The 18,038-nt window shown below is 41.2% G+C and overlaps 1 protein-coding gene across 1 annotated transcript in view; it reads right to left on the minus strand.

The window, feature by feature from the left end:
* Window positions 1-3,276: 3,276 nt before the first annotated feature.
* LOC109474337 (stanniocalcin-2-like) overlaps window positions 3,277-18,038 on the minus strand; it is a 17,395-nt gene continuing 2,633 nt past the window's right edge. Inside the window, exons 2-4 of the mRNA XM_019774626.1 lie at window positions 15,169-15,320; window positions 4,172-4,383; window positions 3,277-3,450 (exon numbers count right to left, since the gene is read on the minus strand). Of these exons, the coding sequence (XP_019630185.1) occupies window positions 3,294-3,450; window positions 4,172-4,383; window positions 15,169-15,320 (521 nt within the window). The 3' untranslated portion in view covers window positions 3,277-3,293. The remainder of the gene's footprint in view (window positions 3,451-4,171; window positions 4,384-15,168; window positions 15,321-18,038) is intronic.

Consider the following 18,038-nt stretch of genomic DNA (forward strand, 5'->3'; position numbering starts at 1 on the left):
AAATTCCGCAAAAAGCCAGCATGTCGTATACGTCGCTATGTACTGCCGCAAATTCAAAATACCAGCTTTATTTTCCTGTGGTTTAGAAGCATTTTTATTTTTTGCCAGAATTTTTTTTATTCGCCCGCGCGCACTAGTTTGGGGATCTTCAGAGGATGTCATCCATAAAATTAAGGAGGTGAGGCCTAAACTCGGACCCGGGGGCCATCATCTCACCCGTTTCCAAGGGCACACCAAAACACCGGAACAATAAACAAACTAACAACAGAAAGTCAACATCCATGGATCTCTTTTATTTTCCCTTTGGCACACTAGTCCTTCCGTCCTGAGACCAGGAAGAGACACCTCATTCCCTGTGTCCAATCCGTTTCTTCTGGATCTGTTTACATGTGCGGTTGGCATGGAGACAACACGGCTAGGCCGGTCTCCTTATTACTGATCACTAAAGCATCACTGTTTGCACTAACTCTGTATCCAATTGTGACTACTACTGTTTCAAATACAATTAACTCCAATATCTTTTTGTAGCTTTGCACATTTCGTACACATATACTAGATCTATCCATATCAATCAGTAGTTCAAACTTATAAACCTGCTTTACTGACAACTCTCCAGTATCACTGACGAAAGGTAGTGGATGCTACTTTAAACGTCTGACCGTTTCCGAAATCATATCCAGTTGCTTGAGTGACTGTTTTTTTTTGGCGTATCTTATTACCTGGATGTATAACATTCACTGACGTATACTAGATCTATCTTTATTTTCTCTTTGTCTGTAAGTTATGTATAAGATTACACGACGTAACTGTTACAGCTAATGTTGGTTTCCAGATTCAACACATTGGAATCAGTAGTATTTCTTTACCAGTAGTTTTGTAACATTGTAGGTATATTGTTGACTGGTTCTGTCAGTTTATTTTAGCTGAAGAAGAATGACGGATATCACTCGTAACGTCCAGAAGTAGATAATCTAGCCTGGTATCCAGTCTGATCGTGGTCGGGGCCGTAAGAGCTCTGTCCCGCCCGCCTCACATAGGTTTCCCGGTGAGTATTTCACGAGCGATTGATTAGCCCTCCTCGAACATCGTGTTGGGGGAAACCAAATCCCCAAGCATACTGTCTCTTATTAGCGTAACTCTCCTGCCGGGACGGCCTGTTGTACTGGGCGGGGGAAGCTATTAGAGCCCCCGAAGGCACAACCTGCCCGAACACCCCAACACCCGCAATCACGTAAGACTGGATACCAGGCTAAGATAATCCCCGTTACCAGGAGTAGTCTGAGTTTGAATTGTATTTGAATATTGTCGTTACGCCGTTGATATACGCCACTCTCCTACATACAATTAATTCTTACTGAGACTTGCTCGAGTAGTACATACAATACTTGATCAGCACTCAATATGGCTCAGGCACACTCAGTTCTTAAACACCATCTTCTCTTGTAATTATATGGATGGCATCCTCGCGTGCATGAATTTCGGCCGTTTCCAAAAAAAAAACGTTTTTTCGCCATACTGTAAATTGTACAAAACAGTTGCAAAATGAGCAAATATATACCGTTAGTTGCAAAAAAAAGTTGGAAATTATATCGATGTCATAGAATGCCAAAATCAAAGGAACATGTGCAAAAGATGAATTTAAAGAGTAGATTATCCACCATACTATACTCTGTGTCATTTGTTCAACCTTCATGACCACGTAGATTTCATAATGAAAACAACTTTTTTGCCAAACTTTTTTGATTCGCACGCTCGCATCAGTTTTGGGGTTCCCAGGGGATGTCATCCATATAATCAAATCAACATGGCCTTATCAGGAGAACAATTTCGTAGCCTTATTGTAATTAAATCTAAACAACACATTGCTGTCGTCACCACACCTTACCATGCACAATCAATAAATATATCCAGAAACAATCCTCATTAATATCATATTCTGTAGTAATTATATTCTGTATAAATAATTGATCGTGTACCCATAACAAAATGCCCACTTTCGACACATACATATTCATTTTTGTTACCGTGTCTCCAATATTGAAAATGAAGATGATAATCGAAAAAAATATTCAAACTTTAGGTCTTTAATCATGCCTCTTTCCCAGAATTGTTTTCACATGTAACAGCCTCCAGTTTAATTCCGGACTTCCAGTTTAATTCCGGACTTTCAGTTTAATTCCGGACTAATTCCATATCTCAGCAACCTCAAATCTAGACTGGCTAATATTGTTAACTTTAAGTAATATAGATTATGTAATAAGAAATACGTATACTGTACGCAACAGCCATCGAGGACCCCTTGGGGATTAACCCAATTCTGCAGAATTCTGGCTCCAGTTCCAAGAATTCTGGCTTCAGTCCCAAAATATTTTTATTCTGAAGAATTTTGCAGAATTGAGTTAATCCCCAAGAGGTCCTCGATGGCTGCTACATATTTCTTTTATCATTTTTACCTATATAGTTTACGACATTAGCTCATCTAGATGTAAGGTTGCTAAGATATGGAAATTACTAGTAGTCCCTAATTAAAGTGGAGGCATATTATCCTAGCGCCGATATCTGCACACATTTAGTCTTATGTTTTTATACTTTTCACAGCGACGCAGCGCGTTTTCGTCTCGTAAACGGTCGTCGCCATTTGAAACAGTCGATACCATATAGCTGAATGGCCGGTCCCATATCCAAGTGTATCGTATCATCTAAAACGCATAGAATGTCCTTACTCCTTAGTATGCAAATTAGATCCTTATTTGCATAACTGTCATCTAATTATATTAAGCGTCACCTAGGTAAGCCAATCGTTTTTCCTACTGAAGGTTACAAAAACGATTTGACCTAAAAGTGTGAAGCTGCGTTGCAGTACCCTAGGTATTCGCAACATGGCAACGACCGTTTATAGGCCATGTTGATTTGATTATATGGATGACATCCACGCGAGCAAGAATTTTCGGCCGTTTAAAAAAGTCTTAAACGAAATCGTACAAAACAGTTTCAAAATGAGTAAATATATACCGTAAGTTGATTAAAAAAACATTGGAAAACGATACCAATGCCGTCGAATGCCCAAATCAAACGAAAAATACGAAAGGGTAAAGAAATGAATTTGAAGACGGATTATTCGCCAAACCATACTCTGTGTCAAATCACGCAGATTTCATAATAAAAGCAACTTTTTTTGGCCAAACTTTTTTTATTCGCACGCTCGCATCAGTTTTAGGGTTCCCAGAAGATGTCATCCATATAATCAAATCAACATGGCCTTACGAGACGAAAAGCAGCAACTGCGATGATGTTCACTTCCCGAGTCCCCTGATGAGGCTGAGGAAGCGGGAGTCGTGCGAGGAGAAGAGGGTCGGGTTCCCGCCCAGGATGTCTCTCAGGATCCGGTGGACGATGAAGCGCACCGTGCGGCCGCACTGCATGGCGGTCTGAACCAGCTGCTGCACCGTCCTATCACAAAGTACAAGTCATGTGTCAGTCAAACAGATATATAAACTAAACAAGGTCATCCACCAGGAGGTCCATATTTGACCTTGACCTTTGTCTTCCTAAGACTTACCAACATACCAAATATCATAATCCATAAAGGCGTTATGAAGTTATGCTGACTAGAAACACAAACACACAGACAGACGAACAGACAGACACGCCAAAAACAATACCTCCATTTTTCATGGAGGTAATTATCATCTGTTTAGAGTTAAAACTTTAGAACCAACACACAAGGTTCTCTCACCTAGAGCTTTAACCCTTCACTGAACCGCGACGGGGGCCGACATTGTCTATCAGATACCTTTGACCCAGTGTTGACGTCACACTTCAAAGAAACCACGTGACAAGCCTGAATGGGTCAGTCTACTGGTCGAAAGCTCTAGGTGAGAGAACCTTTATGTGTTGGTTCTAAAGTTTTAACTCTGTAAAAATGCAGAGATGAACTTTCTAAACAAAATTAACATTTTTTATCAATCATTGGTTTCTGCTTTACACGTCCATGAACTATATATATATATATATATATATATATATATATATATATATATATATATATATATATATATATATATATATATATATATATATATATATATATACTATATGCTACCTCCCCCTTTGCATTAAAAGTACAAAAACCATAATGAGAATTTGCCAAATCAGACGCAATCATACGTACTTTTGATTCATAAGGTCAGTGGACGCCAGTGATGCCTCTAGCGGCTCGGCGTTGTACCGCACCATCTGACAGATGCCGTAGTTGGAGAAACATTCCTCCTCGATGGTGAGCACCAGGCTGCCGAGCCGATCACAGTCCTCCAGGTCCGGCCCCACGATCTGCTGCAGCGTCCCGGCAATACAGCTGAACGACCCGGCAATCCACTCCTGGCCCTACAAAAAAAAATGTTTTAAGGGAAGGGAAACATATTGTTTTTGCTCAGTTTCTTTCTCGTCTTCTTCTTCTTCTCCAAACAGTGACCTCTGACCTGACCAATGACATGATTTGTTGACGTTTGTCACCATGGTGACTGGTGTTGGGTTACATAATGTTGCAATTTCATGGTATGCTCTGCTCCTGTCACCATATACTAGTAGTACATGTATGTGAATGTGTTTGAGTAAGAATTAACAGAGCATACCATGTCCGAAGGTAAACATTATGCATTTGTTTTGCATATGTTACTTCCATCTCTAGTTTATTTCAAACTGAAACAACACTGGTCATTAACAACAACCTCCAGTCATTTTTATAGAACAAGATTACACCGACATCTTCTTTTCACCATCAGGACGTCTAAAATGGCATGTAGCTAGAACCTTACAATTTCTGTAAACCAATGATTAGCCAGGAGTGTTATTGTAATGTTACAACTCAGGCTATTGTTGACGTTTAACTTAGCACATTATAGAAAAAATATTTATGGAAAGAATGACATAACAATTGACTATCACATTTTTAAGATGCCAAAGTTCTTTACCTGAGTCATCAACCGAAGAAATAGGTGTAAAGTGCCTTACCCAAGGACACAACAGTGGGGTTTGAACCCAGATCCTTCAGATTCTGAGTCAACAACCCTAACAACAAACCAATTTGCCGCGCGAGAGGTAAAAAAAGTTCACCTTGACTTGTGGATCATTTAGTTTCAGATTGCTTTTATCTAAAATTACAGTTAATTTTTCACGCGTCAGTTTGGCTGCCATCGTAATTACCCTTTTAACTGCCATTATGTAACAATTTTGTGCCGTAAAAATCTTCACATTGAATTGTGGATCCATTCGTTTTAGATTCAATTTATCTAAAATTTTCAGAAAATGGAGGATTGTTAACTTTATGGCGTCAGTTTGATTGCAATCGTAATTACGCTTTCGATGGTCATTATGTAACAATTTTGTGTCGAAAAAATCCGTGTGTGATTGTAATTTACTTTCAGTTTCAACATATTTGTGCAATTATCGCACATTTCTGACTTTTATGGACATTTATGGCGCTAAAACAGCCCACACGAAGCACACTCAAATTGTGGTGCCACCACGAACTACCAGAATGTAAACAAACATGGCTGACAGCTGAGTTTTTAGATTTTAAACACATTCGCAAGGCACCATATTCTGGCATCTCAACTTGCTGAATGACACTAATTTGCAATGAAGTACATCTGATTCAACTTACTTTGAAAGAAACTACCAGAAAATGTAGTCTCCACCAAACTCTTTTGCAGGCTGAATAAATAGTAAACTGGACCCTCTATGGCCGGCCAACTCCCCTGGCCAGCTACATTCTTTCTAGGCCGAATTCTACTATTTATTCAGCCGACAAAGAAGTCAGGTATAGACTTAGAAAAATGACTTTCTTTTGCCTAAACATGTAAGCTGAAGTCACCTTCTACTTATTATTGCCCATGCCTTCTAAAACTGTCCCCCTTCAAGGTGGTGAACCACCTTGATTGACATTGGGTGATGAGGTCATGGGCCTTTACAACAGTTAAGCCTCGGTCACAACCCGCCGTGCGTGTTTTTTGTCCGTACGTACACGTTTTTTGGGAAGCTACGTCTGCTACGTTTTTTTCTGAAAACGTGGGGAAGGAGTGGGGTCTACGCACGTCACTCGCACGTCACTCGCACGGTTGCGCAAGGTGTAAGAGTGTGGTCTGCACGCCACGTCTGGCCGTGAGCGGTTGCGTGCATCGTTCGTTGCGCAAGTGGTAAGTGAGTTGTACGTGCTTACAACGTACGATCTCTGTGTGATTGCAACTTTACCGTAAGGAGGCCGTACTCACACGTGCTTCTTCCGTACGGTACGTACGGGGCACGCGCGTCGCTCGTACTCGGACGTAAGGGTGGTGAATCCGCAGACCGCACGTGGTAGAAAAAAGGTTTACATGCACTTAAAGTTCTACGGCGTGTCTGCGTGCTCCCAAATCCGTAGGATTCCGTACGGAGGTGGTACTCACCACGCACGGATGCCCTACGTTTGCCCACGTTTTTACACGTTGACAACACACAGAAGCACGTACGGCGGGTTGTGACAAAGGCTTAAGCCACAAAAAAGGCGACATGGGTAGGTAATACTTCATCTTGAAACACTACCAAATACAGACACTTGTGACGACATTAAAGAATGACAACACTGCACATTTCTAAAACGCTAACAACTTGTGTAAAAGAACGAAGGTCAGTATAGATGCCTGCAAGGTCGATACAAAGTCATCGCCTTCTTGTATGAGCACACATGACAGTCATAAAATACATCTTCCGACAATTAGACATATAGCAACGGGCCTGGAATGTCTACAATAAGAGGAAATGGCACTGGGTGAATGGTTTCATGCACTTGGTTTTCTGGTTGACTAGCGTCACAGGTTGTACCTGGAGACTTCGCTAATGCCTAATGGAGACTTCACGCCCCGGTAGATGACATTAAGGGACAGGAACCATTAACCAGAGGCGTCACTGACATCTATCGTTTGATCATCAGTCAGAAATCGGACATGTATGTGTCCCTCTATCACATGTGCAGAAACTTTGCTGTATCCTAATCTTGATTGGAACTGTATTCGCGACAGAAAACTGTCTTTAAACCCAAAGTAAAGACGGCGTTTCTTTCTCCTTTAAACAACTTAACGACCCCTAAACGTGCACGTAAAGAGTCCTTTAAAGTACGTAACGTAGTCGCCTTTCTGCGACATTTAGATACGTAAAGGCACCGTTAAGATTTATTGTTCAATATCCATTTACAGAGAATGTAAGTGCATGTAAAACGTTTTCTGCGTGCAGTCTGCGGATTCACCACCCGTGCGTGCGAGTACGAGCGACGCGCGGGCCCCGTACGTACCGTACGGAAGACGCACGTGTGAGTACGGCCTCCTTGCGGTAAAGTTGCAATCGCACAGAGATCGTACGTTGTAAGCACGTACAACTCACTTACCACCTGCGCAACGTACGATGCACGCAACCGCTCACGGCCAGACGTGGCGTGCAGACCACAACCGTGTGAGTGACGTGCGTCGACGCCACTCCTTCCCCACGTTTTTAGAAAAAACGTAGCAGACGTAGCCTCACAAAAACGTACGGACAAATAGCACGTACGGCGGGTTGTGACCAGGGCTTAACGTTAAGCCAGCTCTGGTTGGTGATAAACGTTGGGACAAATCGAAGGTTACAGACGACAGTTAGAGACACGCGGAGAGGGTGGGGCACGTGACAGCACGCGTGTTACAAAGGGCAGATACGGATGGTTTCCCGCCATAAGTGCTAGCAGACGGGTCATACCAAGAGAGAAAGAATTGTGGTAGACAGAAATGTTTAATGTACATCATGTCAATACGCCATTCACGTTATATTTTTGTAGTTTTAATTTCCAGGAATAGACTAGTATGTTTGTAAAGATCACATTGTCATACTAATTACCATACATTGTCAATGTGTTTTATACTCGTTGTATGTTTTTGAGTACACACGTAGAAGGCTAGGTGTTATATAAGCAAATTTTGCGTTTTGCCTAATACTCAATAAATATATGGGAATAAAATAAAAATAAATCAGCCGACTTTGATCAAGCCTCCCGAACGCATCATGAATTTTTTGTACATTTTTCGGCTAGCGCAGCCGAACTGTAGCCTAAATCGCCGAACGACCCACTCCTAACCATGGTTGGCGGACGTCCGTCTAGCGTTCGGGAGGCCAAATTCGTGAATGTGTAACAGACAGCTTAACACAAGTTCGAACGACCATGAACTCTTTCTTTAATTCAGCACTCGTGAAAATGAGACACCTTCTAACTCTGTTCTGGTGACCTTTATCTGGGACCTTCCACATGTCTTCCCTTGACAAAAGAAACACGTTGGTTGATTCAGGGCGGCGTCGCCTCTATTTTTGGCTGACAGACCTGTGCGGTTGGTGTTAATGTTGGCAACAGCCAAAGTTTGAAAGGAGGTCAGTTTTCGCAACAACTCATTTTCAGGGGAGGTCTTTGACACCATTTCTTACTTAGGCCATGTTGATTTGATTATATGGATGGCATCCTCTGGAAACCCAAAACTGATGTGAGCGTTTGAATAAAAAAAGAAGTTTTGAAAAAAAAGTTGCTTTCGTTATGAAATCTACGTGGTCATGAAGGTTGAACAAATGACACAGAGTATAGTATGGTGGATAATCTACTCTTCAAATTCATTTTTCGTTTGCTTTTGGCATTCTACGACATTGGTATCGTTTTCCAATGTTTATTTTTTTCAACTTACCTTACGATCATTTTGTAACTTTTGTACGATTTACAGTATGGTTGGAAACATTTTTTTTTTGTTTGGAAAAGGCCGAAAACTCGCGTGCGCCTGGATGTCATCCACATAAGCAACAAGTACTTTTTTTTGCTAAACTTTTTTTATTCGCACGCTCGCATCAGTTTTGAGGTTCCAAGAGGATGTCATCCATATAATCAAATCAACATGGCCTTATCATATTGCGATTGAGATAGAGAAACGAATGCAGCTGTTTTCATGGATAGGGGAATAGCTGTTCGGTCAAGTTGTGCGCACAAATACAAGAAATCCTACCATTTCACACCCCGACTATATTGAGAAGCCTTCTATAATTTAAATATGTTTTATGCTGATAAGCCACAAACGAAAACACTTTGTCCAAAATATATAAATCCTTTTGGCTAAGGTAGCAAAACAAGGACTGTGGTCCGATAACTTAGGCCACAGTAAGAAAATTATGTGGAAAACATCCTCCGCATCTAATGCGAGAGGGCGGAAAAAAAGCAAGGCGGACCAAAAAAACAAGATTCCTATATTTTCAAATTTTGACATCGTCAAGCTTGTTAAACAAGAAACGATACCTATATTGTGCTAACTCTACTGCCAACTATCACAATATCCATTTGTCACTGAAACAACTTTGAAAAAAGGAAAATTTTTATGGTTTTGATTCAGTAGGAACATATGAAAGGAATGAAACATATCACTGCATCAAAGTAAAAATCAAAACAATAAATCAGAGCCCTGTCTTGTGTCCTCTCTTCATGTTTATCTGCCATACACGATCACAGCAAGGCAAGACATGCCATTTTGCCCATTTTTGGCATGTTCACCACTGTGGAAGGAAAATAAAATTTCTTTTTTTTTAAACCAGGCCAAAATCAACGCGCGAGCTGATGTCATCCAGAAAAATTAGTTGCTGTGGCCTTACTTAGTAGAAAGCCGAAACCATAATTAGTAGGTGACAAACCTGGCACTCCCCTGACATCTGGCACTGTTTATCACCTTCTAAAAGAAAACGTCGGCCAGAATCTTCTGAGACAAAATACGAGCAGTTGTAACAGAGGCAGATGCCGTGAATCGGATTCAGTGGAAGTCAATGACCTTATCTTGTTGCAATTATGATACAAAAAGACGGTTGAATGCATGAAGCAGGCTCAAATATGTAATCTGAATATTTGACAGGTTTTGAAAAGGAAACATTCTATTTTTTTACAAATTTTTACCAAAAAATTGAATTTCGAAAGCTCATAACTTCTTGTAGAATTGAGATATTGAAACAAAATTAATATTTTTGTAATCCTTGGTTCCTGTTTTATCAGTCCATGAAGTTACATTGAAAAATATCCATATTTGATTATTTACCACTCCCATTTTCATTGTAAGTGCAAAAGGACGCAGTTCATATGAGGTCAAAGTTCAAGGTCAGATAGCAAGGTCAAAGCTAGCAGCACTGTGCAACGGCTATCATATCAAAAAATATTCACAGACACCCTACTTTTCAAAAACCATGATGAGAATTTGCCACCTCAGGTGGTACCAATATGTGAAATTTGGGGGTCTGGCCCATGGACTATATAGACAGTTGTAGAAACGACTAGAAAAGTAACATTTGCAAAACAAATGCATAATGTTTACCTTCGCATAAGGTCTGCTCTGTTAATTCTCACTCAAACACATTCACATATATGGTGACAAGAGTCTAAATCCCTCCTACCTGAAATTGCAACATTATGTAACCTAACACCAGTTACCATGGTGACAGACATCAACAAATCAGGTCATTGGCCAGGTCAGAGGTCACTGTTTGGAGAAGAAGAGGACGAAGAGGAAGAAATTTAGCAAAAACAAGATGTTTTCCTTCAGTAAACAATAAGGAAATAAATAGAATATTTCTAGTATTTAAAAAAAAATTAGATATTCAATTTTTCAAAACAAGACAATTTGAAACATTTTTCTTAAAATTGCTAAAATTGTGATTGTTGTAACATGCTCAACTATCCGATGAAAAAGTGCTAGAAACTTTGATGACAGAAGGTTTTAATCTTGTACGGTTTTGAAGATGATAACTTGAAGTGTGCTGCGTAATAAGGATTTGGAGACGCATCTTTAAAGATCACCACACTTCACGCATAGATACATTCAACATTTAACAAAATAGACATAAAGGAAACTGGAGAAATCTTTAAGGTCACTGTAAATTATTTTTCTTTATTCTTCATGTCAATGACATCCCTTGTGTAAGCGTTCATGTAAGACTTGGACGACATCCCAAAACAATATTAGTAGTTAGTGTCCCAAAATGACCGCAAAAAATTAGTGAGAGGTCGTCTTGGGGCTTTCGCCATTCCCACTAGGATACTGTAATTCCTTATTTTGTGGTACATTTATGGTTGCGGTTTTCGCAGTCACTTCTGTACCGTTAACATGGTTTGCCTAAGTAGTTAGCATCTTGAGTGGAAGTCTCATAGTCATAGCACCAAAATCTGCTCAATCCATCTTGTGACAAAGAAACGTGTTTAATTCCTCTGGTATGATTTTTGGTTTCTCCCACCCATGGCTGCAATCGCCTTTTACTCCAATCGATCGTGGTTTCCTCGTATGATAATTAGGCCACAGCAAGTAATTTTTATCAGCGCGCGCATTAATTTTGGTCCGATTTTGAAAAACACAAGGATCTGATTGATTATGAAATAAAGACTAAGCTTCAATTTCCAACACTACCTACAAAGAATTGGGACTTACCCAAATTTTCGGTTGACTCCATCAACCTTGTTCACGGAATGGACCCGTCTACTCTTGGAACGTGACGTCAGAGCCACGTGACCGCAGTAGCGGGTCATACGTGTCAGATAACTTGTGTCACCCCCCGTCTCTGTTCAGGGTAGGTCTGTGAGCTCTTATGTAGACCGCCTCCTTTACTCCTCTTTCAGAGAAGTCTGATTCAGAATCGAGGATTTTAACCCCTTCCAGAGATACTGAATGTCCCGGAGACTCAATGTGAATGTGTTGCGAGATTTCTGAGTTTACAGAATTAGGGCGTCGGTGTTCCAGGATCTTGTTTTCAGAGCACGTTCTGTCTCACCTATATATGTCTCCTTGCACGGACCCTTCCTGGTTTGACCCTGGCACTTGCTGTGGCCTTGGCACTGGTTTGACCTTGGCACTGAACAGAGACGGGGGGCGACACAAGTTATCTGGCACGGTCACGTGTCTCTGACGTCACTTTCCAAGAGTGGACGGGTCAATTCCATGAACAAGGTTGATGGAGTCAACCGAAAATTTGGGTAAGTCCCAATTCTTTGTAGTCAGTGTTGTAAATTAAAGCTTAGTCTTTATTTCATAATGACTTGCACCAACACAGATGAACTTTCATGCTAAGATCTGGTTGATTGTTTTGTCTTTTACTTGCCTCCTTGTACTTTTGCAATGCAATCATCTCTTGCATACGAGCAGACAACATGCTAAACTACATACCGATGCAGCTAGGCCGTGTTTAAACGGAATCACCCAAACCGCGATTCGGGTAACTCACATTCCTCACATCTGGTGAAACCGTGTTCGATCACAATTCGCTTGAGCTACATTTATTGCTGTTTGATGATAACACGCAAGGTGGCGTGTTATTAATGTCAGAGGTCAACGACCTGCTTGCTGGTGCCCCCCTCCCAGCGTATCTCGGCCGAATGCCGACTTGGTCCCGCCAGAGGCGGTACCGGTGAAGCTCGCCCTAGAACGGACACATTATTTGACCATTACTGCTCTTTAAGTTGCTGCCACGTAAAAGTTGGTATTGCATATAAATAAAGAAATATCACCCCGTAATCCATGACCAGGCGAAGTTACATTGAAATCACATCGCGTTCTGACGCAAATCGCGATGCGGGAAAACCGATTCGAAACCACCTCTAGAAGTGGCTTGGGATCGAGGCGCTTTCAATGTGATTTCGGAGCGTTCACATGGAGCCACTTGAAACCGGCTTCGGGGTAAACCACATGTAAACCGCCTTGGGTGATTCCGTTTAAACACGGCCTTAGAGATCGTGAGTTACAGCTGAGAACATACGGACAAGTCTTATTTCAATACTCCGCGGTGGTCATCGACCTCCATGACGGAGTAAAGATGGGAGTGAAATTATTTGGGACATCAAACAAAATGTAATCATCTTAACCAAAGACATACATCAAGTCCCATGTGTGCCATTATCCGTTAAAACCGTTACGTATTTACCGTTATGTGGAGGTAACTTAGAACAGATCAAAGTAATGAAATTAGAAAATAGGCCATTAATTTGTGAAAGGCTGTATCGTCTAGGGGATTGATCAAAGTGTGTGCGGTCTGGTTTCAAATGTATTGTATAGCCTTCTGTGTACGCCTACGAGCGTGTGGGTGTTTTAACACTAGGTTTTGTAGAATCGTTCTTTTGCCGACCATCCTACAATCAACCGAGAATCAAAGGACAAACTCACGATTCCCTGTTGGTTGTTACAAGGGTGATCGGGAAAAGAAACCGTTCACAATTCTACAAAGACCAGCCAGCGAGTGTGTGGGTGTTTTAACACTAGGTTTTGTAGAATTATTCTTTTGAAGATCCTTCCTACAATCAACCGAGAATCAAAGGACAAACCGACGATTCCCTGTTGGTTGTAGGGTGGTCGGGAAAAGAAACCGTTCACAATTCTACAAAGACCATCCAGCGAGTGTGTGGGTGTTTTAACACTGGGTTTTGTAGAATCGTTCTTTTGCCGACCATCCTACAATCAACAGAGAATCAAAGGACAAACCGACGATTCCCTGTTGGTTGTAGGGTGGTCGGGAAAAGAAACCGTTCTCAATTTTATAAAGACCAGCATTAAAACACCCACACGCTCGGAGGCATGCACAGGAGGATATGTTTTGTACAAACTAACGATTATGCAGATCATGTAGACGAGACATGACCCAGAAAAGACTACACACTCATATTTCAGAGTGAGCATGCTATCATAAAGTATCTATCATCAATTCAAAACGAATCTTTTACGACAAGCATAACTAAAATAAGGATAAGTTCACACGGCCTGGAAATCGAAAAGGGACGTCATTATAATACACCAGCCGATCATAGATTGTGTCCGACATGCAAGGAGGGTATTGAAGACGAATTCCACTTTATGATATCATGACATATGATATCATGACATATGAAGAAAACAGACAAAAATTGATGCAATCCATAGCTTCCAAAACTAATGTTACGCTACCTCACTCAAAATCAGATATCTTTAATATGCTCCGGATCCTTTCATGTCCTACTCAGATATCAGTGTACTTTGGAAAATTCATATTTGAATCACTACAGAAGCGACACCATATTGTAAATAGCTGATATATCCCCTGAATTACAGAATGTAATAATACTCTTCCTAAGAAAACAAAATAGATTAGCTTTAGTATCATTATGGACTAGCTCGTTAGAATTATATTTTAGTATTAGTTTGTGTATAATTGTACCAGCTACAGTTGTTGAGCAATAAAGTTGATTGATTGTTGATTGATTGTATCAGCCAGGGAGATGTAGCTTATATAGGTCAGTGAGTCAAAGAGAGAATATAGAATTAACAGAGAAGATCACATGCGAACGATCTTTTGGTGACTGAAAGACAGTATGTAGTAATAGAAGTAGAAGTAATACATGAAGTAGTAGTAGTACCCTGGGTGCCAGGCAAGTTTCGGGCCGCTAGCCGTTTTCCTTCGGCAGCCAGAGGCCCTTCGCCCGCCTATCTAAATTACCGCTGCGGGGGAGTTTAGCCCGTGGGGAGTATTACCGACCCTGCTTGCAGTTCAACCTTGTTTCATATTAGACGAGCTTTTATTACCTCCATGAAAAATGGAGGTATTGTTTTGGCGCGTCTGTGTGTGTGTGTGTGTGTGTGTGTGTGTGTGTGTGTGTGTGTGTGTGTGTGTGTGTGTGTGTGTGTGTGTGTGTGTGTGTGAGTGTGTGTGTGTTTCCGCACATTTGTAGTCAGCATAAGTTCAGAACGCCTTTATGGATTGTGATGATATTTGGTATGCTGGTAGGTCTTAGGAAGCCAAAAGTCAAGGTCAAATATGGGCCTCCTAGTGGCTGACCTTGGTACTGCAGCAGAACTTCCGGGAAAACAGATGTGCGGGGTGGCAAGGAAAACAGATGTGCGGGGTGGCAGGGAAAACAGATGTGCGGGGTGGAGGCAGCGCCTGTCCGGTTTTTATTAATGAGGTTCTCCCACGGGAAAGCCTACATGACCATATCCAGGCCAAAGGTGCTACTGTGTATTTGAAACCAAAAACCTATGTTATTTCGTTCTGTACTGTAGTGTACTGTGTAAAAACATTTAGAAAAACGCATATATTTCATGGAGGTATGAGATCTCCGAATTCTTGTTCGAAAATGTTTCTTACCGATTGACTGAAGTTGTTGGTGTTCCGGAAGAAGTTCAAGCACAGGTCGTACAGACCCTGGATCAGACAGGTGTCGTCAAGCTCCAGACACAGGAACACGTCACACACGTTCTCTGTCTCAGCCTCAGCCTCAAGACACTCCTGGATAGGACCTGAAGAAAACAAGAAATCGGAGAGGATATCAGGACTTTCTCACACACTATAAGTTATAGCCTAAGTGCTTCTCTCTCCTTTGAAGGCCACAGCACGTAAATTTTATGGATGACATCCTCCGCAGACTCCAAATCTAATGCGAGCGGTCGAAAAAAAAAGTTCCTATATTTTAAAATTTTGACACTGTACAAATGGTTTTGATTCAGTGGGAACACCACAAAAACACAGCCAACATCACATATCACTGCATCAAAGTAAGAAACAAAACATTAAATCAGAGTGTTTTCTTGTCTCCGAGTCTCTCTATAGTTATCTGCTGGCATGGCATCTGATATCTTTGCCCATTTTCGGCATGTTGACCACTGTCAGAAGGCAACAAAATTGCTTGTTTTTTTCTTCCAAAATCAGGCGAAAATTAATGCGCGCGCTCATGTCATCCATAAAAATTACTTGCTGTGGCCTTTAAATGTCTATCAAACACCTTCCTCAGAGCCTCTGACTGGAGTCTTGCGTCTCACCGCTACATGTAGCCAAAGCAATACTTTCATACCCCGACAAAATAACATAAACCTTTTAGAAGTACTTTGAAGAACCTTGATTTTGGTTAACGTTAAGGATGTCGATCAGCGAAACATCTTTAATATTTTTTTCCTATAATGTATGTAACCAAACTACGTGACAAACGTTGCACGCGTCTGGCAAAAATAAATGCGTCACTTATCGCACTGTTTTGTATGGTGTCTAAGTGGGTCATGATAGTCCACGCGTGTTCATGTGGCTAATAGCTGGAACGGCCGAGGGACAGAGAGCTTTAAGGCATTCGAGGGCAATTTTTCAGGGCGGTAAGGCCACATCGACTTAATTTTATGGATGACATCCTCTGAAGACAAACTAGTGCGCGCGGGCGAACAAAATAAAAATCCGAGCAAAAATAAAAATGCTACTTAACCACAGGAAAACAAAGCTGGTATTGTGACTTTTAGGCAGTACATAGCGACGTATACGACAAGCTGGCACATGCTGGCTTTTTGCGGAATTTATGAATCGACACTGTACGTATGTACTAAGTTCTTGAGTCCTGGAGCTTCGGTAGCCTGGGTGCCGTCCTCCAGGGTTACCACCGGCTTGTCGCTAAGGCCATGTTGATTTGATTATATGGATGACATCCGCGCGCGCATGAATTTTCGGCCGTTTCCAAAAAAAAAAAAAGTTTTCAACCATACTGTAAATCGTACAAAACAGTTGCAAAATGAGCACAAATATACCGTAAGTTACAAAAAAAAATTAATAAAAACCATACCAATGTCGTAGAATGCCAAAATCAAACGAAAAAAGATGAAATTGTAAAGAAATGAACTTGAAGACTAGATTATTCGCCAAACCATATTCTGTCCCATTTGTTCAACCCTCATGACCACGTAGATTTCATAATGAAGACAACTTTTTTTTTTGCAAAACTTTTTTTTTATTCGCACGCGCGCATCAGTTTTGGGGTTCCCGGAGGATGTCATCCATATAATCAAATCAACGTGGCCTAACTACCATGGACTACCCAGGCCTAGAGCCTCGGAGAATGTGATCTTTTTTTGTGTGAGAACAATCGAAAATCAATGCGCGCGTGGATGTCATCCATAAAATTAAGCCGGTGTGGTCTAAGGCAAAAAAACAAAAAAACAAAAAAAAAAATATTCCGGGCATGGAAATCTGTCTGGTATTGACATTTACTGTCATTTCTTAGCAAATTTTCGTCATCATTTCATACTTGAAATGTTTGACCTATCCCCACAACAAGCTACGTGAGATGCCTCTTTATTTTTTGGCACCACCCAAAATATCCAGAACCAGCCTCCGATACGAAGGAAGCCACCGTTTTCCATTAGTGACATCTCATTTTTGCTGTACATATATCAGTTACTTATGGGATAGGGTTCCTTCTACATTTAGACTACAGGACGTCCAAAACAAAAGGTTCGAAATCGGCTAGTTCTGCTGCAGTACCAAGGACAGTCACCAGGAGGACCGACTACCTGGAACACCGAAAGTTGGTCCCGATTTCACCACGCGTCTCGATCCCAGGGTTGTGTGAACTGAGTCCCCCGGGAACGAGAGGACACAAGCGTCTGCCCTGAGTTTTTGCGAGGTCCTGAGTTGCATTATTACAGTCGCCAGCATGCCGGGACGGAACCCTTTACGACATCGTAGATATCTCATTTACGACTCGACTGCATCCGTACTGAATTACGGCTCTCTAGTCGAGTCAGCACTATGTATGCCGACTTTAGGCCACACCAATTTAATTTGTTGTTTCTCGGATTCGCCCTGTCCATTTTTTTTTTAAATTTTCAAAAAAGAAATTTTTGTTAAGTTCTAAATCAACTTCAAAATCCTCAATGAAAGACATCTTTTGGCCCCAACGGTTGAAGAAAGTCCTTTTCTTCCAAGTTATTTAAGTTTTTCAAAGTAAGAATGCAACTTCGTTACATTAAAAGTTCAAAACTACTGCTTTGATTATAAGCCAGCCTGGTATGTTGACTTCATGGCTCATATTGTAACATTTCCGGCTATCATGGAGTACCTTGGACTGTTTTTTATTTCGCCCTGTCGCTTTATATTTTTTCTGAAAAAAAATCCGAGAAACAACCAATTAAATTGGTGTGGCCTTATCAAATCCAAATCTATGACTTTTTCGGTGTGTGTGTGGGGTGGGGGGGGGTTAG

The sequence above is a fragment of the Branchiostoma belcheri genome, unplaced genomic scaffold (assembly GCF_001625305.1).
Source record: "Branchiostoma belcheri isolate BF01 breed outbred unplaced genomic scaffold, Haploidv18h27 scaffold301, whole genome shotgun sequence".
NCBI lineage: Eukaryota > Metazoa > Chordata > Leptocardii > Amphioxiformes > Branchiostomatidae > Branchiostoma > Branchiostoma belcheri.